Below are 26,116 nucleotides of genomic sequence, written 5' to 3'. Positions count from 1 at the left end.
AATCTGCTCACCGATGCTCAATGTTGATTCCTTCAGGACCACTCAACTCCTGACCTTAATACAGCTTTGGTACAAACATGGACAAAAGAGCTGAATGCCAGAGATGAGGTGAGAGTGACTGTGCTTCACATCAAGGCAGTATTTGACTGATTGTGGCATCAAGAAGTCCAAGCAAAACTGAAGCCAATGGGAATGAGAGGAAAGCTGTTCAATGACTGGAGTCATACCCAGCAGAAAAGAAAATGGCTGCAGTTGTGGAGGTCAATCATCTCAGCCCCTGGACATTGTTGCAGGAGTTCCTCAGGGTAGTGACCTTGGCCCAACCATATTCAGCTGCCTTATCATTAACCTTTTCTCCTACATAAGCTCAGAAGTAGGGATATTTGCTGATATTTGCAAAGTGTTCACTTCCATTTGCAACTCCTTAATAATAAAGCTAGCTGTGGCTACATGAAGCAAGTCCTGGACAACATTCAGGCTTGGGCTGATAAGTAGCAAGTAACATTCATGCCACAGAACTGTAAAGCAACGACCATCTCCAATAAGACAGTCGAACCACCTCCCTTTAATATTCAATGGCATTACCATCCCTGAATCCACACCATTAACATCCTCTGAATCACCGTTCATCAGAAAATTAACTGAGTCAGTCACATAAATACTATGGCTACAAGAATAGGTCAGAGTTTGGATATTCTGCAGCAAGTTTGAGAATGAGAGTTGATCTGCTGTTATTGAAATCTATAAGATCCTGATGGGACTTGACAGGGTGATGCTGAGAGGATGTTTCCCCTTATGGGAGAGACCAGAACTAGGAGGCACAGTTTAAAAATAAAGTGTCTCCCATTTAAGATGGACATGAGAATTTTTTTTTTCTCTTAGAGACTCATGAGTCTTTGGAACTTTCTTCCCCTGAGAGCAGTGGATGTAGATTCATTGAATAATTTGAAGAGATAGATAGACTCTTGACTAACAATAGAGTCAAAGGTTATCGGGGGTAGGTGGAATCTGGAGTTGAGGCCATAGTCAGATCAGCCGTGATCTTATTGAATGGTTGAGCTGGCTCAAGTGGCCGAATGGCTTACTCCTGCTCCTAATTGGTATGTTTGTAGGTGGAATAACTCACCTCCTGACTCCCCAGATTTTTTCCACCATCTACAAAGCTCAACTCTGGAGTATGATGGAACATACTCCATTGCCTAGCTGAGTGCAACTCCAACAATAGTGAAGGAAATAGACATCATCCAGGACAAAGTAGCCTGTTTGATTAACACCCCATTCACCACCGTAAACACTTGTTTCCTCCACCATCAGCGTATCTTGGCTGCAGCGTGTGCCATATACAAGATGCACTGCAGGAACTTGCCAGGGCTTCTTCTACAGCAACTCCCAAACCCTCAATCTCTGCCATCTAGAAGGGCAAGGGACACCACCAAGTTCCCCTCCAATTCACACACCACCTTGACTCAAAAATCTATCTGTTCCTTCAATGTCACTGGGTCAAAATCCTGTAAGTCCCTTCCTAACAGCACTGTGGGTGTCTCTTCATCACATAAACTGCAGCGATTCAGGAAGACAGTTCACGACTACCTTCTCAAGGGCAATTAGAGATGGACAATAAGTGTTGGCCTTGTCAGCGACACCCACAACACAGGAGTGAATTAAAAAATTTCAGCGCAAAGGCTTTCACTTGAAATATTTTTTAACAGGCTATTTAACAAGAGCTCCTTCTATACGCAAGACAATGTCAGTTAATTTTTTGAAAAGAACACAAAAAACTACGGCAGAATTTTATGTCCCGCGTTTGGGTGTGCACTGACCCAATGGGCATGAGATTGTGCGAGATGATATTGGGCAAGCATCCTGTCATTGCTCACTCGTGCATTATTTTGCTCACTAGACATGTGCGAAAGTCAGAAACGTGCCTGCTGACAATTAAGATGACAATTAAGCCCATTACGGCAGAATTGTCTCCAATTTTTCGTGGCCCATCCAACCTTACGGTTGGCGGACGGGTTTACATTTTTCATCAAAACTCATCCAAGGGCGGGATGAAATCTCCACTCTGAAATAAAATAAAAATAAATGTCTGTGGACAGCATTTTTATGAGGTATATTTTCAGGTGCTTGATTGTGACGTATGGATGTGTTTTTGCAGCTTTTTAAACCTTTATTTCATCATTTGAAAGTCTGTAGCTCCACGAGGCAGCTGTCTGCCTTCCGTGAGCTCTCTTGCAGCGTTCACCCGTGCCTGCAGTGATGTCATTGCCTGTCCTCTTCCCGCCTCCACCCGGGCAGCGCTGAGCTTTACAGCTGCGTTTCATGCTGGCTGGCTAATTAATTGGCCAATCGCGGTCGGCGGTCCATTTCCCGGCTGCTCCCGGGCCTGTCGATCGCACGCGCCCACCTAAGGTAAAATTCAGGCCTAAGATTTTACAGATAAGCAAAAGACTCTGTTTTCTCTGGATAACTGCCATGCTAGCTGCCTCAACTTGCAATCATTGAGCATAGCACTGATGTAGAATCTGGAACAAACAGATGGTTATTCTGGGCTCAAAATGATCTTCAATCAAGGCTATTCTCAATCAATACCTTCTCATGGCTGTATATAGCTCAGTAAATTCAATAATCCTACACCTCCAGTGGGGAATCAAATTAGAAAAGAGTGTGGATTGGAAAATAGTTGTAACAGTGCAGTGCCAGTTCTCAAAGGTGTTACTGATGGTTAATACACAAGGGGCTGAGCATTATAGCTACTCAGAGAGACGACATGAATAGGTTATCTAACTTGCTAATAACACCCGACTTTAAATTATAGACTTGTTAGCAGATATTTTAGAAAATCGAACTAATATTGTTCTTTGTTCAGAAGGAGCCCCTTTTCAACAGCCAGGTCTTTATTGGTTTAAAAAAATGATTTTGCACTTCCTTTAACCATGTCTTGCTGTTGTGACTGTTGGATCAGTGAATTTATCCAAGAGTAACAGAGATATGGAAGTAGTTCTGCTTGAACTCTTGAGGAACATAGTAAAGGGGCTTTCAAGGATGAAAACATTTTCTGCTGATGATTGAATGAAAAGATAAATGCTAAATACTATCAATTTGGTGAAATCACTTTTTGGTAAAAGCAAAATACTGCAAATGCTGGAACTCTGAAATAAAAGCAGAAAATGCTGGAAAAACTCAGCAGGGCTGGCAGCATCTGTGGACAGAGAAACAGGGTTCTGAGCCAAAGAGAAGTAGAAATGTGATGGATTTTATATTGTTTAGGAGGGGGTGGAGCAGGTAGAATGAGTTGGAAGGCCAGAGCTGGGTGACAGCTAAGGAGAGATTGACAAAGATGTCATGGACACAAGACAAAGGGAGTGTTAATGGTAGAGGTAAAGAGTAAAGATGGTGCTGATAGTGGCATGAAGGTGAGATAGCAGAAGGTGTTAATAGCAGAACAAGGGTCAGCACTTTGTGAAAGCAAGACATAAAAACAAGCAACAAATGGCACTGCCATACACCCTGCTTCCTGTAAGGATTCCATCCCATTCTCTCGGTTCATCCGCCTCCATTGCATCTATTCTGATGACGCCAACTTCCAAAAGGGCACTTCTGACACGTCTTCCTCTTTCCTTAATTAAGGCTTCCCTCCCACTGTGGTTGACAGGGCCCTCAGCCATGTCCGATCCATCTCCTGCACCTCTGCTCTCACCCCTTCCCCTCCATCCCAGGACCATGATAGGGTTTCTCTTGTCCTAACTTTTTACCCTACCAGTCTCCGCATTCAAAGGATCATCCTCTGCTATTTCTGCCAACTCCAGCATGATACAAACACATCTTCCCCTCACCATCCCCCTCACCCCGTCAGCATTCCTTAGGGACCGTTTCCTCTGTGACACCCTGGTCCACTCCTCCATCACCCTCAACTCCTCAACCCTTTCCCATTGAATCGCAGAAGGTGCAACACCTGTCCCCTTAACTCCTCCCTTCTCACCTTTCAAGGCTCCAAACACTCCTTTCAGGTGAAGCAGCACTTCACTTGCACCTCCTTCAATTTGGTCTACTGCATTCGCTGCTCCCAATGTGGTCTCCTCTACAGTGGAGAGACTAATTGCAGACTGGGTGACCACTTTGTGGAACACCTTCAGTCTGTCCGCAAGCATGACCCAGATTTTCCTGTCGCTTGCTATTTGAACACACCATCCTGCTCACATACCCACATGCCTGTGTTTGGCCTGGTGCAACGTTCCAGTGAAGCCCAACGCAAACTGGACTAGAGGAACAGCACCTCATTTTCCACTTAGACACTTTACAGCCTTCCAGATTCAACACTGAGTTGGGCCAGGACCTTGCCTTGTCAGGCGGGCTCAGTGGAGGACAGCAGGAGCAGTTGGGAAGCCAACCGCCGCCCACAATCGGGCTGCGACTGCGATTTCACGTTGGCGGGCCCACCGTGAAATTCATGCTGCAGTACTTGGCGCTGCCTGTGTGGGGTGGGGGGGCTAGTGGGAAACTTCACGCATGCGCGCAGGAAAAGCTCCCTGAGGCTCAGGGAGCTGAAGATATAAAAAATTAAGAATAAAGAATTTAATAATGGTAAGAAGCAAGCCCCCTCATCTGTCACATGAGCAGGGACATGTTAGAAATTAGTATGAAACTTAAAATTTTTAAAAAATGACGGATTGAAACTTCATGCCGCTGTGGGTGAGGTTTCACAAAAAATTGCAAAGGCCGCTTGGCCTTTTCGCCTGCCCGCCAACCGTAAAGTTGGACGGGTAGAGAAAAATTTAATTCAATTAGATTTTTAATGGCCTTAATGGACCTATTACTTGTCGGCAGGCATGCTGCCAACTCTTGTGTGTGCCTGTTGCCCGAAATATCGCACAAGTACGCGATGATGTCAGGATGCTCACCTGATGTCATCATGCATCATTTTACGCTCGTTTGTGTTAGGCACCCACCCGACAAGCAGAAAATTCTGCCCCAACAACTTCAAACCATGAACTCTCTCCTCCATCTTGACCCACTTTTTAAATCCAATATTTATTTATTTATACCCATTTATTTATTTTTAATTTAATTTTATTTTATTTATTTATTCAATCTAATCCTTTTACCCCACCTCCCCCCATTCCCCCACATGCCTATCTGTCATTTGTTTCTATGTTTTGCTTTCACAGAGTGCTGACTCTTGTTCTGCTATTAACACTTGTTAATCTTACCTTTGTGCTACTATCAGCACCTCCTTTACTCTTTATCACTACCATTAATACTCTCTTTGTCTTATGTCCATGACAAGTTTGTCAATCTCTCCTTAGCTATCACCTATACCTGACCTTCTATTTCATTCCACCTGCTCCACCCCCTCTTAAACAGTATAAAATCCATCATATTTCTACTTCTCTTTAGCTCTGAAGAAGTCATGCGGACTCGAAACATTAACTCTATTTCTCTCTCCACACATGCTGCCAGACCTGCTGAGTTTTCCCAGCATTTTCTTTTTAAATCACTTTTTGGGTTTGATTAAGATTCAGTGGAATTTTTTTTTTGCTGATTGCAGACAGATCCTTTACAAACACCCCCTCTTCCAATGAAACAACAGAATTAATAAATGCTGAAAAATATTGATAACAAGCACATGCTCTGAATAGAACATAACTATAGTAATGAACTGCTGGCAGGTTCAAATAAGCTCCATAAAAAGATCAAAGAATTAGAAAGTTATCCATCAATTTAAAAGTACAAAAACATTTACTGAAAATGGACCATCTTTCTTAACAATTTTACTTAAACTGTTCTTAAGAGTGTTACATTAAAAAAGTTTATTAACAGTCAATCCTTCTGCCACCCTCCATGTAATTAGCTGACAATTCTCATAACTTCTAATGGAATTTGGAGTGGATGGAACGTGTGAGCTAAAACTAGGAATATATGTCTCATATCAAAATGAATTGGTAAGGAAACTATGTGCACAGTACAGAAAATGAGCTGAAGCTTGCCGCACAATTTCTACAGATTGAAAATTGTATGGTTCCTTGGAATTCAGTGTTTATAATAATCTGTGTGAGGCTTTCTATGATCTAAACATGTTGCATTTGTTTGTCAATATATAATTTTGGAAAACTTAAAAAAAAATGCAAAGATAAAACTAAACACATGTATGAGATAATTTCTTCATGTTTGTGAAAGCTTCAACAAATAAAATTTTGCAGCTGAAAGAACATTAAGAATATCTAACTAAAAACAGAAAATGCGCACGATAAAATTTTCATCACTCTACCATTGCCAGCTGTGCCCTCAATCATGTAAGCCCTAAGCTCTGAAATTCCCTCCCTAAGTTACTCTGCCTCTCTAACTTCCTTTAAACTGGTCTTTAAAATCACTCCTTTGACCAGGATTTTAGTCACCTGTTATAATATCTTCTTATGCAGATGGTATTAAATTTTGTTTGGTAACACTTCTAACAAGTTGGGATTGGGATGTTTTTACAATTTTTACAAATCTCTGTATTAAATTTTGCCTGACAACGTTTTGCTCGCTGTCATCTTTTCTCATTTCTGGGCATCTTCTTAATGTGGCTTCATCTGCAAATATCATCATTTGTGTTATGTTTTTGAATCAAAGTAAGTGTTGTAAATCAAAAACAATGGTGTCCTAACACTGATCCCTAAGAACATAAAAAATTGGAGCAGGAGGAGACCATACTTCCCTCGATCCGATGCCACACACCATTCAATACGATCGAAGCTGATCTTCCACTACAACTCTATTTTCCTGCCCACTCTCCATATCCCTGAGTGACCAAAAATCTATCTCCTCAGACTTAAGTACATTCAATAATGGAGCATCCAAAACCCTCAGGTGGAGAATTCCAAAGCATGAAGAAATTTCTCCTCGTCTCAGTCCTAAATGGCCCCTTATCCTGGGACTGTGCCCTAAGGTTCTAGATTCCCCATCCCAGTATCTACCTTGTCGAGCCCCTTCAGAATCTTGTATGTTTCAATGAGATCGCCTCTCTTTCTTCTAAACTCCTGAAAATATTGGGACAATTTAGTTAGCTTCTCATCATTGCACAACTCTGCATCCCAGGGACCAATCTAGTGAACCTTTGCTGTACTGACTTCAATGCACATATATCCTTTTTTAGATATGAAGACCAAAACTGTGCACAGTACTCCAGGTGTGGACTCACCAAAGCCCTGTACAATTGTAGCAACACTTACTTATTTCTGTAATCCAATCAATTTGCAGTAAAGGCCAACAAACATTTGCTTTCCTAATTGCCTGTTGTACCTGTAAGTTAACTTTCTGAGCTCCTTGTATGAGTACACCCAAGTCCCTCTGAATGTCAACATTTACAAGTTTTACACATTTAAAAAAAATTGTGCATCTCTAATCTTACTGCCAAAGTGAGTAACCTCACACTTCCCCATATTGTACTCCATCTGCCACCTTGTTGTTCACTCACTTAACTTGTCTAAATCTCTTTTCAACCTCTTTGGATCCTCCTCACAGCATACATTCCTATCTAGCTTTGCATCATCAGCAAACTGAAGATACAAGCTGTAAAACATTACTCTTGGGGCAGGGTTTTATGTCCTGTGGGCGGGTGCATGCACAGCCCAATCGTGTGTAAAATCACACGCAATGACATCGGGCAAGTGTCCTGACGTCACTGCACAGTCTCGCAATATTTCAGTCAGTGGGCACGTGCAAGAGTCGGCAAATGCCCACCGACAATTAAGAGGCCTAGTAAGCCCTTAATCAATTAATTTATATCTACTTTTCGCTGCCCATTTAACCGTTCGGTTGGCGGGTGGGTGAATCAGCCAGGCAGCCTTTGCATTTTTTATAAAACCTCATCGACAGACGGTTTCCAACAGTAAATAAAAAAAAAATAAAAAACTTTTAACATCATTTTTAACATGTTCCTCTTCACGTGACTGAGTCACATGCAGGGACAAGATTCTCTCATTTTAAAAGTCTTTATTTTTGAATTCACAATTCTTCAGCTTCCTGCGGCATCTCCCTGCCTTCAGGGAGCTTTCATTTTGCGCTCCCTTGCACACGCGCAGACTTTTGCGCTCACGCTTCTCCGTTAATTGGCCAGCCAATGTGAATTAGTGATCACAGGCCAATCGCGGGCTGGGGACCGAGCCCCAGCTGCTCCCAGACCCGCCCGCCGCGTCTGCCAGATGAACAGAAAATCCTGCCCTTGGTCTCTTTGTCTAAGCCATTAATGTAAGTTGCAAATAGCTGAGGCCCCAGCGCTGATCTTTGCGGCACTCCTTAATCACAGTCTGCCAACTTGAAAGCGGCCCATTTAACCCTACTCTTTGCTTCCTGTCCGTTGACCAATCCTCTAAATAAGTCAATATATTACCTCCAATCCATGAGTACTGGGGCACTCCACATAGCACTTCCCCAGCCTTGTCATAGTTTCTATGACATTGTTTTCTATGTTTCAGTCAATTCCTGATCCATCCCAAGATTTACCCTGAAACCCCACAACATTGGCCTGAGTTTTTTCCTTGTTGGCTGCGCGTGATCAGTGGGCCCGAGAGTGGCTGGGAAACCGGCCCCTGACCATGATCGACCCCCAACTGGATGGCCAATTAACGGGCAGCCAGCGTGAAATGCACGCTGAAAAGCTCAGCGCTCTGGGATTGGGTTGGGAAGAGGGCAAGTGATGATGTCACCGCAGGCACGGGTGAGCACTTTGAGAGAGCTCCCCGAAGGCAGATAGCTGCCTCAGGGAGCTGCAGAACTGCAAATAATAAAAAAAAGCACTAAAAAGTTCCAAAAAAATGTCCATGCACACAATCAAGCACCTGAAAGCATACCTCTCAAAAATGCTGTTCCCAGATATTTTTTTAAATTCTATTTTCTAATGGAGGTTTCATCCCGCTCTGGGTGAGGTTTCATGAAAAATGTAAAGCCCGCATGGTTGATTAGCCCGTCCGCCAACTGTAAGGTTGGATGGGCCACGAAAAATCACAGATAATTGCGCTGTGCTTTTAACTAAAAGCCTTTTGTGTGAAACTTTTTCAAATGATTTTCAGCAACAGCCCGCTCGGGAATATATTTCATCAAAAGGGAGATTGGGTAGGCATCATTCTCCCAATCTTAATCCATATTGATTGCTGTTTACTGTGTTATTATTTTACAGAATAATTCTCAAGTTTACTTCTGATAAGCATCATTCGCGTGACTCCTCAGACACTTGAAGCAGCTCATGTCCAATTGCAGCAAGACTTGGATAATATCCAGGCTTGGGCTGACAAATGGCAAGTAACATTTGTGACACACAAGGGTCAGGCAATGACCATCTACAACAAGAGAGAATCTACCCATTGCTCCTTTGCATTCAATGGCATTACCATAGCTGAATCCCCGCTATCAACATCCTGGGGGTTACCACTGACCAGAAACTGAACTGGACTAGCCATATAAATACTGTGCCTACACCAACAGGTCAGAGACTAGGAATCTTGTGGCGAGTAACTCACCTCCTGACTCCCCAAAGCCTGTCCACCATCTACAAGGCACAAGTTGAGAGTGCGATGGAATAACCTCCACTTGCCTGGAGGAGCACAGCTCCAACAACACTCAAGAAGCTTGACACCCTCTAGGACAAAGCAGCTTGCTTGATTGACATCCCATCCACAAACATTCACTCCGTCCACCACCGATGCACAGTGGCTGCAGCGTGTACCATCTACAAGATGCACGGCAGAAACTCACCAAGGCTCCTTAGGCAGCATCTTCCAAACACACGACCACTACCATCTAGAAGGACAAGGGCAGCAGACAATGGGAACATCACCACCTGGAAGTTCCCCTCCAAGTCACTCAACATCCTGGCTTGGAAATATAATACCGTTCCTTCACTGTCGCTGGGTCAAAATCCTGGAACTCTCTCCTAATAGCATTGCGGGTGTACCTAAACCACATGACCTGCAGTGGTTCAAGAAGGCAGCTCACTACCACCTTCTCAAGGGCAGTTAGGGATGGGCAATAAATGCTGGCCTAGCCAGCGACGCCCATATCCTGAGAATGAATAAAAAAAAAAATTGATGCATTTTTTTTTTTACACGGGATTGAAGTAAGATTGATGGTTCTGCAGCTGCCCAGGTCTGCTTTGATGTGCTTCTCTAAAAATAGGTACACAGCCAGTTTCCAATCAACTACCACCTCCCCAGTGTCCAATGAACGTTTTGTAATGTTAGCGTATGAAACCTCAGTAGTACATCTGTATATATTTGGGGGTTCCTAAGTTTGGATGTTGCCAACCCGCACTCTTGATTTAGAGCGTGAGATGTGCCCCTCAAGAAAGAGGGCTCACTCTTGTATTAGGAAAATATAAGGTCACATCTGTATGATATCTCAGTGGTTATGGATATTCTTATGCAGAATTGCTGGGAATTTCCTCAGGGGCACTATCCTGATTGGCCACTCTGACTGCAGTGAAAACCCCAATAGACCATAAAAACAGAGTTTTCATTGACTTTACTGTGTCTGAATGGTAGATTTACAGAGAAAAATCCTGTCGATTACCAAATATGCCAGACACCTTACTGAACAAAGAAATCAGGAGCTTAGGCCTTCCTTTCACTTTCTCAATAAAAAACCCCATACTTCTGATGGAATAAAAACTGTTATTAAACAATGGCACATAATAAGAATGGCTGAAATTAAGATGCAATAAATATTTTTACACTTGAAGCTCACAAGTTCTTGAGTCAGCTTCACTTGTGGAGGTTCTGTTATAGTTCATTATGGCCATTACATAGCCTACCTTCACCACTTATGAGATGGAGGCATGATAATTGTGTGGCTATAGTGAAAATATGCCATCACAGCACTAGTGCATTCAAGAATCCTGCATGCTTGCCTGCTTTTCCAAAGTGATCATATTGACAGGGGCATGTGCAAGACAATGAAATCATATAAACAAGTTAGTGGGCAATTCTCCCCGCCCCCCCACCCACCCCTGCCCAAGCCTCACCAAATGGATTCTGGCCATAGTGGTGATTACTTTTTGGATTATACTGGTTTATCCTCTATATTTTGATGAAGTAATTATTTTCATGTACCTTTGTTCCCTGGTTTACCCCATATTAGCCATCAGCATCTGACGAAGATTCCACAAAGGAACACCCTGTATGGGTCATGTGTTGCTAAATTGTAAATTGCTACAAAGGCTTACAACTTATTCTTTGAACCACATCTGTGTGTATAGAGGGAACAAGCCACTTCAGTTGATTTTACTGCTAAATGCAATGGAATTTCATTTCTGAATTTAATCCATCAGATTCCTTGCTGGCTGAATGTCTAATTTAGTCTTACTTGCTTTGAAGGCTACACTCTAGCCAAAACTTCCATCCTTTAAAATCCTGCAAGTTTTTAAATGGATAACAAGAATTGAGATTCAAGGAATTGCACTTTTTAAAATTTGAACTGTTAAGGATGGTATATACTTCTTACCATTTTCCTCTTGCTTTTCTTCCTTAATGTCTTGTTTCTGAATCAGTTCGGCTTGAGCTCCAGGGACACAGATTGAGGAACTCTGACAGGAATGAGTGAATCCACCATCTCGAGGTAGTGTGAAACTGCGCGGTTTACCCCCACCACCACTTATTCCTGGCCACCGTTTGCCCTCTGCTAAGGGGAAAGGTCCATAGTGATCCTGTATCTGGCACCTTTGAGCTGGTAAAGTTGACTGTCTCCGATGTTCTGGTGTTGGTAAGCCTGCTTCACAAAACACAGAATCCTCAAGAGGGAGAGTCTGGAGATAGTGCAGCCCTGAACTGGTCAGTGGAGTTTCTATTAGATCCTGCCATGAACGTCGTTCCCAAGCCCCTGGTTTACGAACAGGTGACTCAGTACCTCCTGCGTGTTCTGGTCGGAATTCTTCATGGGACGAATGAGAATGAGAGGTTTCCGTAGAGGAGAGTCTATTATGCTTAGGTTCAAGGTACGGGCTAGCACAGTTCACCTTAAAGCAATAATATTATGATCAATAACAAATATAAAAACTATGATTCGTATATGATCAAAAACAGCCACATCTCTCACCTCTCAGTAACTGCTATCAATTACCAAAGAGGATTATCATTATACCATAGCTTAACAAACACAGTTTTAGTGCTAATACCTATCAATTCTTTGAACATGTTATTCTTTGGTTCTTCACCATTTTATTGATCGAGCTTGGAATTCCTTTTTAGTTAAACAGTAAATTACACAGTTGCTCCCATCTGCAAAATGGACAATGCGAAACATAAATCAGAGTTTAAAACATTTAAAATTCAGGGAAAAAGTAAATAAATATTAAATATGTGGAATACACTTTATATTCATAGGATCCAATTTTTGGAAAAAAACATAAAAATATTGCTAAACTATGCTTAAAATTAGAAGGTAAAAGGTTCAGAATGAGCCAAACAATTAAATGTTTTAAAAAACAATACTTAATGTATATTGCATTTTGACTACAATATTAGCCTGATGTCATTCCAAAATCAGTCCTAATATTTACAGTTACTTTTATCTACAATAGATTTGATCAATTTAAATGGACTAAATATGCACAGTCCAGTAAATCTGCTTGTCAACTGTTAATTAAGTCAAACTTATTTTTTGGGTTCTGCACTCAGTGAATGTGCAAATAAATTGAAAATTAATACTTTTTCCAAGCTCATATTGTTTGTATTTTCTAATCTTAGTAACCTGATCAAGTTTCTTTGGTATCTCTGGTGTGAGTTTAGAGGTTTGTAACTGACTGGTACTATCAACCAGGAAGTTTGCAGAAGCAACAGATGTTCCTGCTACAATACAAACCAAAGATGCAAAACAAAACTCACTGAAGGCGCTCGAGGGTAGGTGTCATAAGGAGGTGGCGGACTCTCTTGCTTGGGGGTTGATGGGGTGTCTGCATCCTCTTGTTCACTTTCACTCCAATAATCTACCATGATAAAAAAATTGCTAAATAAAACACGTACACTTCCAAGGAAATTCTTTCAATCTAGCGTAAGACAATTGTTTAACCAGTGGTTTTACTGAATATGTACAAAATGTAACATTAACCTCTCATTTGTTTTATACTGGCCCCGCACGTCCACGTGTAAAATGACTCACGGTCACACCAGGCGAGTGTCCTGATGTCACCGCGCGCCATCGTGATATTTCGCTGGGTGGAGTGCGTGATGAAGCATGCCCGCCATTAATTAAGGGGCCACTTAAGGCCCTTTAACCTTCAATCAACGCCAATTTTTCAGCGCCCATGTGATCTTCGGGTCGGCGCACGGGTGCAATGGGCAGGCAGGTAGGAGACATTTGTATTAACCTCATCCACAGGCAGGATAAGAGAGCTCAGTGGGGCCGTGAATCTGCTCTGTGAAGTATTTATTGGAGAAAATATTTTAAACTTGCCTGTGTGATCTGCAGTACTTCAGAACGCATCCCAGCAGCTTTTTCTGGACTCTTGACCTTCAGGTCATCACTCTGCAGTGAGGAATCTTTTCTGGGCCTGTAGCTCTCAGAAAGCCTTCCGTTAGCCTGGGTGTGGGATCTAATCTGTCCACTGGAGGCAACTCCTCTGAGGAGGAAGGGATGGCTAGAAGGAGGAGGAGGCCAGGAGTGCACATTCAGCCTCCAGTCTTTGGGAGGACAGGTGCAGGCAGAAGGGGTGCAGGGCAGAGAGGTAGTCCAAGGTGGAAGGGGCCTCAGAAGATGCCACTATCCTGCTGCCAGGGTATACAGGCGGAGAAGCAGTTACCTCAATATGTCTGAGGTGCAGTGCCGAAGGAGGCTATATCTGTCAGATGATTGGGCCTGAGATCTCCTCTAACTGTGTGGGTGGACACCCATGCCTGTGGCTCTGAAGGTCACAGTTGCCCTCAACTTCTATGCCTCTGGCTCATTCCAGGGCTCGGTAGGTGAGCTCTGCAGTGTCTCCTAATCAGCTGTACACACTTGTGTCAAGCAGGTCACGGGTGCTCTGTTCAGGCATGCAGTGACCTTCATCCACTTCTGTTGGGACCAGGCAAGCCAGGCACAGCAAGCCAGAGGCTTTGCGGCCATAGCTGGCTTCCCCCGTGTCCAGAGTGCAATAGACTGCACACACGTGGCCATCAAGGCGCCAGCAGGTGAGCCCGATGCCTTCGTCAACAGGAAGGGCTTCCACTCCATGAACGTGCAGATAGTGTGTGACCACAGGATACTGATTCTACAGGTCTGTGCCCACCCGCTCCTGCTCCTGCCCCCCCCAAAATGGAAAATTCTGCCCTTAATCTCTGCACTATATGCAAAAGAAGAAAAAGTTTGCACCAAGCAGCTACATTGCCCTGACATATGTTTTAAGTTATTCAAGATGTTTCCAATGGCAACTGACTAGCTCCATTTCTAGGCTTATACTCCATCGCTTGTGGACACAGGCCAGATATGTGGCTTTTTCTTTGCTGGATTTGTTTTACTCTCGTTTTTCTATTTTTTGCTTTTGGACGGCAGCTGTTCATGAGTCGGCCGTTCACACCTTCTCTGGATACATCTTTTGTTTCTTTACTTGCCCCATTGCCACTCCCTTTGACCTTGCAACACCAGGTCTTTTGTCTTTTCACCTCTCCTATCTTCCATCCTATCTCAGACCCTCCCTTTTGTTCTTTTCCCCACACCTCCCCCCTTTGCACTTTCTTAAAACCTCTGAAGAAGAATTATCCCCCTGTCGGGGGGGAAGTTCAGGAGCAGGCGTGTGCAGATGCGCCTCTGATCGGCGCCCTCGATTGGTGGTGTGCTGCCATTTTACGTGGGCTGGCCTTAATTGGCTATACTGTGCAGGTGTGGTGGTGGGATTCCCTAAGTCAAGAGTGCGCTCTTTAGCGTATGCGTGCAAAAAAGTGCACTCATTTCCCTGAGGCTAAGTGCTGTCTGAGGGAGATCAGCGCCAAATTCAAAAACGTGAAATACATAAAAATCAAATTTCGCTGACATGTCCCCTCATGTGACAGTGTCACATGAGTTGGGACATGTCCGTCACTTTTAATTAAACTTTTATTAAATTTTTAAAATCCTACATGAAACCTCATCCAGCCCGTGGATGAGGGTTCATGCTTTTTCTGAAGCCCAACAGGGCTCCTGGCCTGCCCACCAACCCTAAGGTTGGACGGGCAGGTCCATTAGCTACTTCAATTAGTTTTTAAATGGCCTCAGTTGGCTGTTGACAGGTCGGCGGGCGCACAGCTGATTCGGCTGTGCCCCGCCAACCTGAAAATTGAAATGTCGCGGGGTGACATTGGGAGTTCCACCCGACATCATCCCACGTCATTTTACGCATTGGCAAGTGGGTCCCACCCCTCACTCGCCGAACTCAATATCCTGCCCCTGGCATCTCTAACTTTTCCCAGCTCTGATTAGAGGTCATCAACCTGAGCTGTTGGCTGGATTTTCATGGAGTCTGGAGACTCTGGGGACCATTAAAAATGGCAGATGCGACCCAGATACAAATGTCCCAGCCCCATTTCCGGCAAGCACCATTTTTGTGGGTAGGGGGAAGGGGCAGGGTGTGAACCTCACAGGCACAAATCACAAATCAGCTGGGCCATTTAAACTCAGTGTACAGGGCTATCAGACCCAATTTTCACTCCAGAAATGGCTTTGACACACAGTGTGTGTTCCATGACTTCACAGTGGAGATGTAAATGCTCATGAAGGGCGATGGGCTATGTAGAACTGTCAAGCTGTCATATCCCCTGCCAATTGAAAAAAAAACCTGCCTCGTTCTCTGAGAGTGAAGAAAATTAGCAGTTTCACTAGACATAACTCTAAGGGCTATCATTATAACATTATTAGTGCTTGCCTGCTTCCACAACCTGCCATTATCACAGGGTGGGCTGGGGGGGGTGGGATGCTGTAAGTTCACAGTTATATTGACAGCTCCAAGAGATTATTGAAGGTTTAATGATCTTTGACATGAGGTTATGAAAACAAATGTTTGTTTTTATACGGGTTTAACTACTTGAGGGGATTTAAATGTATTGAACGGGCTTACATAAATCAAAGTTTTTTATTACAGTGAAGTTTGTAATAGATACCTCAAATTTTACTTTACACTCAGCATGGCTCCTGAGTTCTGTGCGTGGTAGATACTGGGTAAGTTAGCATGGAAGGTGTAATTATCATCAAAACATCCCAATGCACTTGACAGACGTGTTACCAAACAAAATTTAACATCATCTGCATAAGAAAGTATTATAACAGGCGACTAAAAACCTGGTCAAAGGAGTCAATTTTAGACCAGTTTAAAGGAAGTTAGAGAGGCAGAGTAGTTTAGGGAGGGAATTTCAGAGTTTAAGGCCTACAAACTGAAGACACAGCTGGCAATGGTAGAGCAATGTAAATTTTATAGTGCACATTTTCTGTTTTTAGTTAGATGTTCTTAATGTTCTTTCAGTTGCAAAATTTTATTTGTTGAAGCTTACACAAACATGAGGAAATTATCTCATGCATATGTTCAGTTTTATCTTTGTATGAGTTTGCATGGATGGGGCATGGGGAATGGGGGGTGTAAATGGAGGTGAGGACTGAGAGCTAACGGGCTTAATATTGAACAAAAAAACTGGGACAAAGTCTCAGGGGCCTGAGGTAGTCCTTTTAACCAGCTGCTTTGGCAATCAGCAGCACCTGAGGCTGCGTCCAACCTCGCATCTGGGGGTGGCGGACCTGACTCCAGCATGCACCTGCACCTCAGAACAAAAATCGCACCGTTCAAGGCATTTTTCCTGAGGTAGGTGCGCTGAGCTGAGTAATTTCCCTGCTAACTGCCTTCAAGATGAAAATCCAGCTCATTAAATTTGTTTCACTCTCCGCAGTGTTGCCTGACTTTCTGAGTATTTCCATTTTTGAGTATCCACAGTACATTGTTTTATTGCCACTTATATGATAGTGGAGTTTCCATGGATGTCGTCAATATGGACTTCCAGAAGGCATTTGATAAGATTCCCCACAAGATTAATAATAAAAAGAAAAGCATATAGAATTGGAGATAATCTTGTGATATGGGTTGATAATTAGCTGGGAGATAGGAGACAATGAGTAAGGATAAAGGATCATTTTCTAAAATTGGTGGGACAAGACAAGTTGTGACTTTGCAGCAGTACTTTTTGAGTACAGGGAAGGATTATGTTCCCTATTTTTACCATGTGAAAAAATGGTCCTTTTATTGTTCCTCTGAATGGGTTACTTTAACATGTCCTTTGTTCACCATTTATCACAGTTAATATCCAATTGGACTGTTTTGGTATTATTGGCTGAGAATTTATAAACAGCAATCCATATGTGTGTTTTATAAGTGGAGAAAGTTGGGCACTGAGGAAGACGTGGAGCGGGGAATGATTGGAGGAGGGAAGGCACAGTCACTAGGACCAAGTAGTATAATAAATTACATTATCACAGTATTGTATCCCACATTGTCTCACTTTCTTACTAAATTATAAACCCCGTTAGATATTACTGCAAATTGCTTTCTGATGACTAACCAAAGCTCTTGAGCTTCTGGCAAAATTGAACATACTTTTTGTACAAACAGAAGAGAGGACAGGAGCCAGAGGGGGGATTGGGGAGCACAGTGAATCAGAACATTTACCTTTCAATCGGGCAGACTTATATTTAAATTACACGAAACTGGTGGCACCAGTATACTGCGCCTGGGCAATGTCCTGTCCAACTTATTACCAGCCTCAAAGTGCTCCTTATTTGCTCAATGCCAGTCTAATTATGCCACGATTTTACTTACTTCACCATTTTGCTCGTATGCAATCTTCATAACATGTTCTTCTCTTCATAAGAATTTTTATGACTCCTCTGAACTTGCTAACTACCATCACATCTCCACCCTCCCTTTTTGCTCCAAACCCATTGAATTTGTTTTTAACTCCAATGTTTATGCCCATCTCTCTTGCAACTCCCTTTTTGAACCCATCAGGTTTCTGCCCTCACAAACTAATAAAATGGCCCTAACTGAAGACACAAAAGGCAATTCTGATGCCTATTTTAATCTTCAGTCCTTATCACAGTCCATCCCATGTTGAAGAATTCCAAAAGTCGCCTGTTTGTACCAGTGCTTGAAGACTTAGTGGTGAATTTGAACCCCCAAAAATGGGTGGGCTAGATTTAGGTGGGGTGTGGAAAATTTAAAAATCTTAAAGCTGACGCTGACCCACCCACTTCTGGGCTTAAAAGAAGCAGCAGCCAATCTTCTGGCAGTTTCAATATGTTAATGAGATGAGAGCCTTAGTTTTAACTTGCTTTTCAGGTTTAACCCTAGTCGTTTTGCTTTCCCAGTCCTTAGGAAACCTGGCAGCTGAAGTGTGCTTGAAGATAGCTTCGTAATAAGTGATATTACACGCTGCTTGAGAGCAAGGAGGAGGATGAGTGCTTCCCTGGGAATCCAAATTTATCCCCTTGCCTTGGATTAGAACTCCCCCACCTATCAGATCGCCCCACTCCCTCCATTGCACCACCGCGCCACCCCCCTCCCCCACCCTTCCTGACCACGCAGTCAATCTTGTGATCAGGGATCAAGCCTGGCCTCCCAATGTTTCTTATAGCCTGAAGAAGCGGCCTGTTCTGCAGCAATGCCTGTTTGACTGGAAGCCAAGCTTGTCAATCAAGCTGGCTTCTGGGTGGGATCCTGTTAAAACAAAGCTTCATGCTATGAAGTTAAAAGTTTATAGGGAAGAACTTTCCACGTCGAGCAGGCCAGTTGGGAGTGGGTGTGGATGGGCGCGGAGCCGATCGCCGGCCATGATCAGCACCGTGCTGCCATTTTACGTGGGTGAGCCAATTAAGGCCCACCCAGTGTGACACACAGCCGGAAGTGCTCATGCTACCTATGTGGGTGGGGGGAGGAGGGAGAGTCGGAGCCTGTGCTCTTTCGCGCATGCGCACTAAAGAGCGCAAAAATCTCCCTGAGGCATGGAGCTGCCTCAGGGAGATTAAGTTCATATTGAAATCTTTAAATAAAGAAAGATAAAAATTATTTCGACATGTCCCCTCATGTGACAGTGGCAACTGAGCTGGGATATGTTTATGAATTATTCAAAAATATTTATAGATTTTATTAAACCTTCAGGAAACCTCATCCCAACCGTGGATGAGGTTTCCTGAAAAACGCGAAGAACGCTTGGACTCTTCGCCTGCCCGCCAACCTTAAGGTTGGACCGGAAACCCTGTTAATTATCTGAATTAGTTTCCTAATGGCCTTCACAGGCCTTTGACAGTTTGGCAGCCGTCTTTGGCACGCGCCCGCTGAACGAAGGATCTGAATGATGTCACCGCGCGTCATTTTAGGTGTCGGCATGCCGGGCCTGCCTCCCGCACGCCGGCGTGAAAATTCATGGCATAGCATAAGGGGTAACCTGGACTTCCAGATTTCCCTTTTGAAATACTGCCCCTATGCACACAGTCCTTCCCCACCCCTGCCTACAAAACATGCTCCTGTTAATATTGGGGTCATAATTTCAGATCAAATTCACTAAACTGAAAAATGAAAATCACACAAGGAGACAAGTTAAGTGTGTCAAAGTCATGTTACCTTGAAATTCTCCTCAGGTTTCAATTTTATGCTGGTGCCAATATGGTTGCAGGCTAATATAGACTGTAAACTGATTGACTCTCCAGCTCTCACCATTTTCTGCTTATTTGCCCACAGAATTGCTGCATAGAGTGTCCTTACATCATCCCACAGAATAATACTGGGTACGCAGGAAAAAGAAATCAAATTTTTCTCATAAAGACACCACATTATGTGGATGTAGCATCTAAATGGCCAAATCAACTCTTGCCTGTTATTGCTGATTTGAGTGTTAAGTCAGATTACAGCACCAATCTTGATATAATTGTAGTTTTGAATGTCTTGTAGCTCATTTTATACGTATTAAATTTTATATGTACACAAACACAGAAAATCAATTGTTTTTAAGAAGCTGAGTGGCCTGTGCAGAGTTTTTGTAAATTACACAGCAGTAGAAAATGGCACAAGCTATCATCCCATCCAAGATGAACAACTTCTTGACAGAAATGGTAACCTTTTTCTCTTCTTCTGTGCTTAGAGCATTGAGAGCGATTTTGAAAATATGATACATTGAAATGATTTTCTCTTTTGAACAATAAACAGAGGTTAAAAATTTTTCTAAAAAATTATATATTTATGCTTCAAACGTAAAATTCAGAACAACTTCTTGAGGCAAAGTTTTTGCAGTTGTTTGAACATTTTTCTTAAATCATGTGCTACATCATTCTTAAAGTTAACTTTAGTCAAATTTTAGTCAAGTAACCCAGTCAAAACCAGACATTCAACTAGCATTGGAGTGCAATGCCATAATACTTGTGTAAACATATAAAGGGCTAATTTTAACCTAAACAATCTGATGGAAAACTAATGGGATCAGATTTTAAACTGTTAGCAAGCAAGAATGAACAGAGTGTAATTCAATCCCCTCAGTTTTTCTGGAATAACCACCTGCATTTATATGGCACTTTTATTCTAGTAAAACATCCCAAGTTGTTTCATAAGAGCATTATCAAACAAAATTTGGTATTGAGCCACATGAAGAGATATTAGGACAGGTTCTAAGGAGGGTCTTAAAGGAAGAAAAACAGGTAGAGAAATGTAGCAAAGGAATTCCAGGGCATATGGCCTTGGCAGCTGAATGAACAACCACCAAAGCTGCAGCAATTCAAATTTGGGATAAGTAGATGCCAAATTTGAAGAAGTGCTGAGATTTCAGAAGGGTGCAGGGCTAGAAGAGTTTACAAAGATAGGGAGGAGTGGGGATTTGAAAACATGGATGAGAATTTTAAAATTGAGGACTGGGAGCCAATTAAGGTCAGCGAGCACAAGGGCAATGAATGAACTGTTAGGTTAAAATTACCGGCATAATGTCACACCTCAGATCTATGTTGAAAGGTTCACTGATAGTGAGTATATAATTATTGTACATATTTACATCAGTTACTGTACCTTGGTCTTGTCTGAGTCGTTGCTCTTTTTCTGCATATCCCACTGTAGCTAAGCCAAGCCGACTCAGCCACCTGTTAATAATTAAAAAGTCTCATGATTAATTACCCCTTTGAATATGGTGGAACATTTCTAAAGGGACTTAAAAAGAACCCAAAACAACAAATAGGTCGTTTGGCTCCTCTGCACTTTGGTCTCGAGGTTTACTTCCAAGGTGAAATAATGAATTGCAGTGATTTTTTTTTTGGCTGTCAAGTACACAGTTTTAGATGCTTTTATCAGTGAACTGCTTGGCCCAAATGCATATGGTTTACAGTATGTAGACATGTCAGATATTGGCCATTCTACATCTAGTGTGCTATTGAAATGTATCAAATGGAATTGATATCTTGTCCAAGCTGCAATCTTCACATAACACAATTTTATATTGCATTTATATTACAGAATTGGTCACTGTTCAACTAGTTATTTGAAAGAGCTCGATATTCGAGGTAAATGATCTGCTTCTATCACTGCTTGTTTGTCCCTACAACCACACCGCCCCCCCTCCACCTCTCTCTCTCTCTATCTCTCCGCCCCCCCACACACACACCTTAAACCAGCTTATATTTCAACTCTTTCTTGGACTCGAACTCAAGTTCTGTCAAAGGGTCATAAGGACTCGAAACGTCAACTCTTTTCTTCTCCGCCAATGCTGCCAGACCTGCTGAGTTTTTCCAGGTAATTCTGTTTTTGTTTTCGATATTCGAGGTGCTCGGGAATCATCTAATGTTTTTTGCATGGCAGATTCTACTGCCCCAGACTATCAAAGTAATGGATGTGAAAGCCTCACATCAATACTTTATTTTCTGGTTCCTGGGGCTTTCTTGATAAGTCGAGGAAATATCTCATGGTTGGCTAGGAAATATGCTTTAGTGGACTGTATGACCTGGCTCAATTGTTCAGTCTCCCACTGGGCAGAAAACATGGTGACATCTCCAGCTTGTTATATTGCCATCAGGGCATTGTCAGAGGAGGCAATATTGCCTCAGTTTTTGTCATGCACTTTTGCTAAAGTGCAGGCTGCACTTGATGAGCTTAGATGAGTATTAAATAGAAAGGACGAAAGTAATACACATTTACTGAATTTACACAACTTGTACTTCAATACTAGATATATCATTTGTTATTACAGAGCTGTAGAGTCATGCTAATCCGACAACTATTTTCAAAACAAACAACTGATGGTGGAAATGTTAATTATTATGAAGTCTAAAGGGGCAATTTTAACCCCAAAACAGGTGGTTTGGGATCAGGTGAAGTGTGAAAAATTTAAAAATCCCAAACCCAACCCCAATGCACCAACTTTCAAGTTTAATTCAGACAGGACAGGGGGCTGCTGATCAATCCACTCCCAGGGTGTGGGTTGGCCTTTTAAATATTATAATAAAGCTGCATGCCTCAGATTTAATTTATCTTCCTGCTTTAACACTGGGCAGCTGGGTTTCCCAGGCCAGGGGAAACCCAGCAACTGGAATGAAGTGAGGACAGCTTTAAGCTAAGTGCCTTGACAACACTCCTTGTGGATTAAGAGGAATAGGAGTTCGGCCTCGGTCCCACGAGGCTTACCCCCTTCCCTGCCACTGTCCCTGCCCCCATCTCCAGTTAGGATCTGAAAGACTAACGCCACATCCTCTGTGCTGGATTGGAAAGCCTCTCCTAGGACTGGAACTCCCTGGTATTGGGGATGAGGCCTGCCATTCCAGTATCGAGGATCACACTCTGCCTTCCATGTTCTCACTAACTCAGCTGCAGCCTGCCCTATCTGCCTCTGTGGCTATGGTTCCCCATTCAACAGGGAACCAAGCCTGTTAATTAGGCTGGTTTCTGGATGGGGATCCTTTTTTAAAAACATGTGCACATGGGAGATAAAACTTCACAGCATGTGAGGAAACATGGACTACCCGGATTCCTGACAAGAACTCTTCACCACCTCCCTGTCCCCCACACCACACCCCCCAAAAGCATCCCTGCTTATGCACACTGCATCGGTCAATATCTTTCAGTTAAAGGGTGGCAACATAAATACAGATTATTTCTATAATGAAACTAACTTATTAATGAACTAATGACTTTACCAGACAAGGCAACTTTATCAAGTTGCTGGATTGTTTGTGGTTTAAGCAATATTTTGTTTAATTCATATAATTAACTGCAATCCCATATCAAATGTACATGGTTAGTCAAGGGACTATGGCACTTAGATTCATGTTTATGACTGCACTGATTAATAAAATAACTAAACCTGATTCTGTTTATCTAATGCACAGGGGAAATGCATGATGAGTAATTTTCAAAGGAAATATACATCACTCATCTATACTGGAGTAATTTTCATTTCTCAACCCTCCATGCCATGGATTTAGTCATTTGTCTACAGCTTTGAGAAGGAACTATGTGCATCCCTCCTTCAAAATCTTACTCAAGCATCCTCATCTATCTCATAAATCTCACAGCATGATTCATAGAAAACATACCAGGGTAGAAACTCTTTGGTTTGCATTCTAACTTTAACAAACTCCTGGAAAAATGATGTAAACAGATTTCTCCAGAGTGTCTGTTGATCTTATGCCAAAGTTACAGCAGGAAATTGGGACAACTCCCAAGAAAATTCCAAGTGACCTAATTTTGGTTTGGTTTAATTTATGTGGCAATGCTTGTTAAGACTTAATTTAATTGTATAAAAGCAAAATACTACGGATGCTGGAAATCTGAAACAAAAGCAGAAAATGCTGGAAAAACTCAGCAGGTCCAGCAGCATCTGTGGAGACAGAAACAGAGTTAATGTTTCGAGTCCGTATGATGCTTCTTCACTTAGTATATTTACATACCAACTAATGTGGAACCACATGTTAATGCTAACAGAATTCCCTTATCTAACTGGATTCAATTAGTTCAGCCCAAAAACCGCAAATAAAAAAAATCAGCAGTTTCATTTTTTACTCTTAACGAACTAGTTTCCATGGCTAAAATAGTATTCTGTGCATTATATATAACTAATCCCGCCATATACCTTATTTTACAATAAAAACAACTTAAATACATATCAGGTTGCATGTAGGGTTCTGATGAAAAGCCATTGACCTGAAACACTGGCCAGGGTTTTCCCCTCGGTGATTTGGGGGCGGGGCCCACTCGCCGAGGGGAAAATGACACGGGATGACGTTGGGAGGAATCCCCAACGTCATCCCGGTCCCTTTAAATATTCACGAAGGCAGGCGGACAGCAAAATCAGCTGTCCGCCTGCCGACCTGTCAATGGCCAATTAAGGCCATTGACAGGCTCATTAAGATAGTTAAATGCACTGCCCGGCCAACCTTAAGGCTGGCGGGCAGGCCAGGAGCCCCAGTGGGCTCCAGATTATTCATGACACTTCATCCACTGGTGGGATGAAGTTTCATTACTGTTTTGTAAAAATTTAATAAATTTTATGAGTTTGTTATCAACACATCCCATCTCGTGTGACATTGTCACATGAGGGGGACATATTAATAATTTTAAAATGTCTCTATTTTTTGACTTTAATTACCTTTCACTAAACTCCCTGAGACAGGACTTTGCCTCAGGGAGCAGTGTGCTCTTTGACAGTTGGGAATTCCCTCCCCCCAGAACAGGAGGCGCATAACGCTTCCTGTCGGGCAGGCTGCTGGGCGGGCCTTAATTAGCCCACCCACTTAAAATGCTGGTGGGTCCGTTTCGGCGGCGGAGTTCGGCTGCCCGTCCGCCGCTGAGCTGGTGGGGCCGGCCTGCCAGCCAAGGGTTAAATTCTGCCCACTAATTCTGTTTTTCTCTCCATAGAATGCTGCCTATACCTGCTGAGGTTGTCTGAAGTATCTCATCTAGAAAGACAAAATTGTTTGATAATAATTCATGACCATGAAATTGAACTGTGGTATGCTGACACTTAAATCAACTGATCTGAATTTCCTTTTTCTGGGAACTTTGGCTGGATGTTGGTTTATATGTCAGTCAGATTTCACTGTATGTGCCTATGGATGATTTCCATTGGTGATGCTTGTCTTATTATACAACGTATTGCATGCAGATAAAGGGAGTTCATCCTTGCATTCTACAGATGTTTCAAACATTCCCAGTTGTACATCCCTGAATCTACCAGGATGATGATAGACATCAATGTTTTCCATCCAAAATATTTCCACTGGCAGATTACATATGTTACTGGTGAAAACTGAGATGTACCTTAGATCTCAGCAGATTAGTTTATTGTCAATTACATGCTGTTATAATCATGTTACATTCCCATAAAATGAGTCGGGAGATGCATACTTTACTTTTGAAAAGCAACATAAAATATGGACACTGAACCTTCACAAAATGAACTCCAGAAAGTCAGGTGATTTATTTTGTGGTTTCTGTACAAACTTCTCTGAACATATCTCTGGGAAGTCACTTAAAATGTAAATGGCCTTGCCAGTTGCTGATTGATTACCCCTCACCATTTCAATGGAAGAGACTTAACACGATAATGGCTGCTAGACCTGCCGGCCCCACGACGATGGGATTTCAAATAAAGTTATTCAGTGAGGATAATCACAGTTGGGATGGGATATCAAAATGATCCCCATTGTGTGTCAATTACATCGGCTTCAGCCTGCTGTGTGGACATTGGAATACATTGATATTTCATCACATGCCTGAAACTGGCTGCAAAGGGAGTTGATACCTTATTAATCCACAAGGGCAGCCCAGCGGCTCAGAGGGAGAGATCTTGCCCAGCAAAGGAAAAGAACCCTGCCCCAAGAAGGAAGTTTTCTCAGGGAGTGAAGAGGGGCTAATTCGTTTTACCTGCAAGATTACATTTCTTTACTACAGGCGCTCAGCCACAATTTAATCTAAAACAGTCAGAAATTTCCAACTTCCATTTTTCTTCAGGAAGCCAAGAGAGAATTATTCAGGCCTGCAGTGTTTTCAACAACAATCTTAAGGACAATGTAAAGAAGTGACCTGTTTCTGTTTTATCCTACTAGTAATCTAAATGAATGTTATATCTTTAGAAATCATCTTTTCTTCTGTGTGAGAGTGTGTGTTTGGGGAGTGGGTGTTTACTGTATT

At 42.5% G+C, this 26,116-nt stretch overlaps 1 protein-coding gene across 4 annotated transcripts in view; it reads right to left on the bottom strand.

Moving 5' to 3' along the window:
* cnksr2a (connector enhancer of kinase suppressor of Ras 2a) overlaps nt 1-26,116 on the bottom strand; it is a 580,037-nt gene that overhangs the window by 37,298 nt on the left and 516,623 nt on the right. For all 4 annotated transcript variants that reach the window (XM_041211522.1, XM_041211523.1, XM_041211524.1 and 1 more), the window contains 5 exons: nt 21,008-21,078; nt 12,855-12,955; nt 11,476-11,986; nt 9,506-9,526; nt 350-366 (listed from right to left, as the gene is read on the bottom strand). In XM_041211522.1, coding sequence (XP_041067456.1) covers nt 350-366; nt 9,506-9,526; nt 11,476-11,986; nt 12,855-12,955; nt 21,008-21,078 — 721 coding nt within the window. The remainder of the gene's footprint in view (nt 1-349; nt 367-9,505; nt 9,527-11,475; nt 11,987-12,854; nt 12,956-21,007; nt 21,079-26,116) is intronic.

This window comes from Carcharodon carcharias, chromosome 18 (assembly GCF_017639515.1).
Source record: "Carcharodon carcharias isolate sCarCar2 chromosome 18, sCarCar2.pri, whole genome shotgun sequence".
In the NCBI taxonomy this organism is placed as follows: Eukaryota; Metazoa; Chordata; class Chondrichthyes; order Lamniformes; family Lamnidae; genus Carcharodon; species Carcharodon carcharias.
Note: the sequence above shows the minus strand (reverse complement) of the source record. Positions and strands in the feature narration are given on the sequence as shown.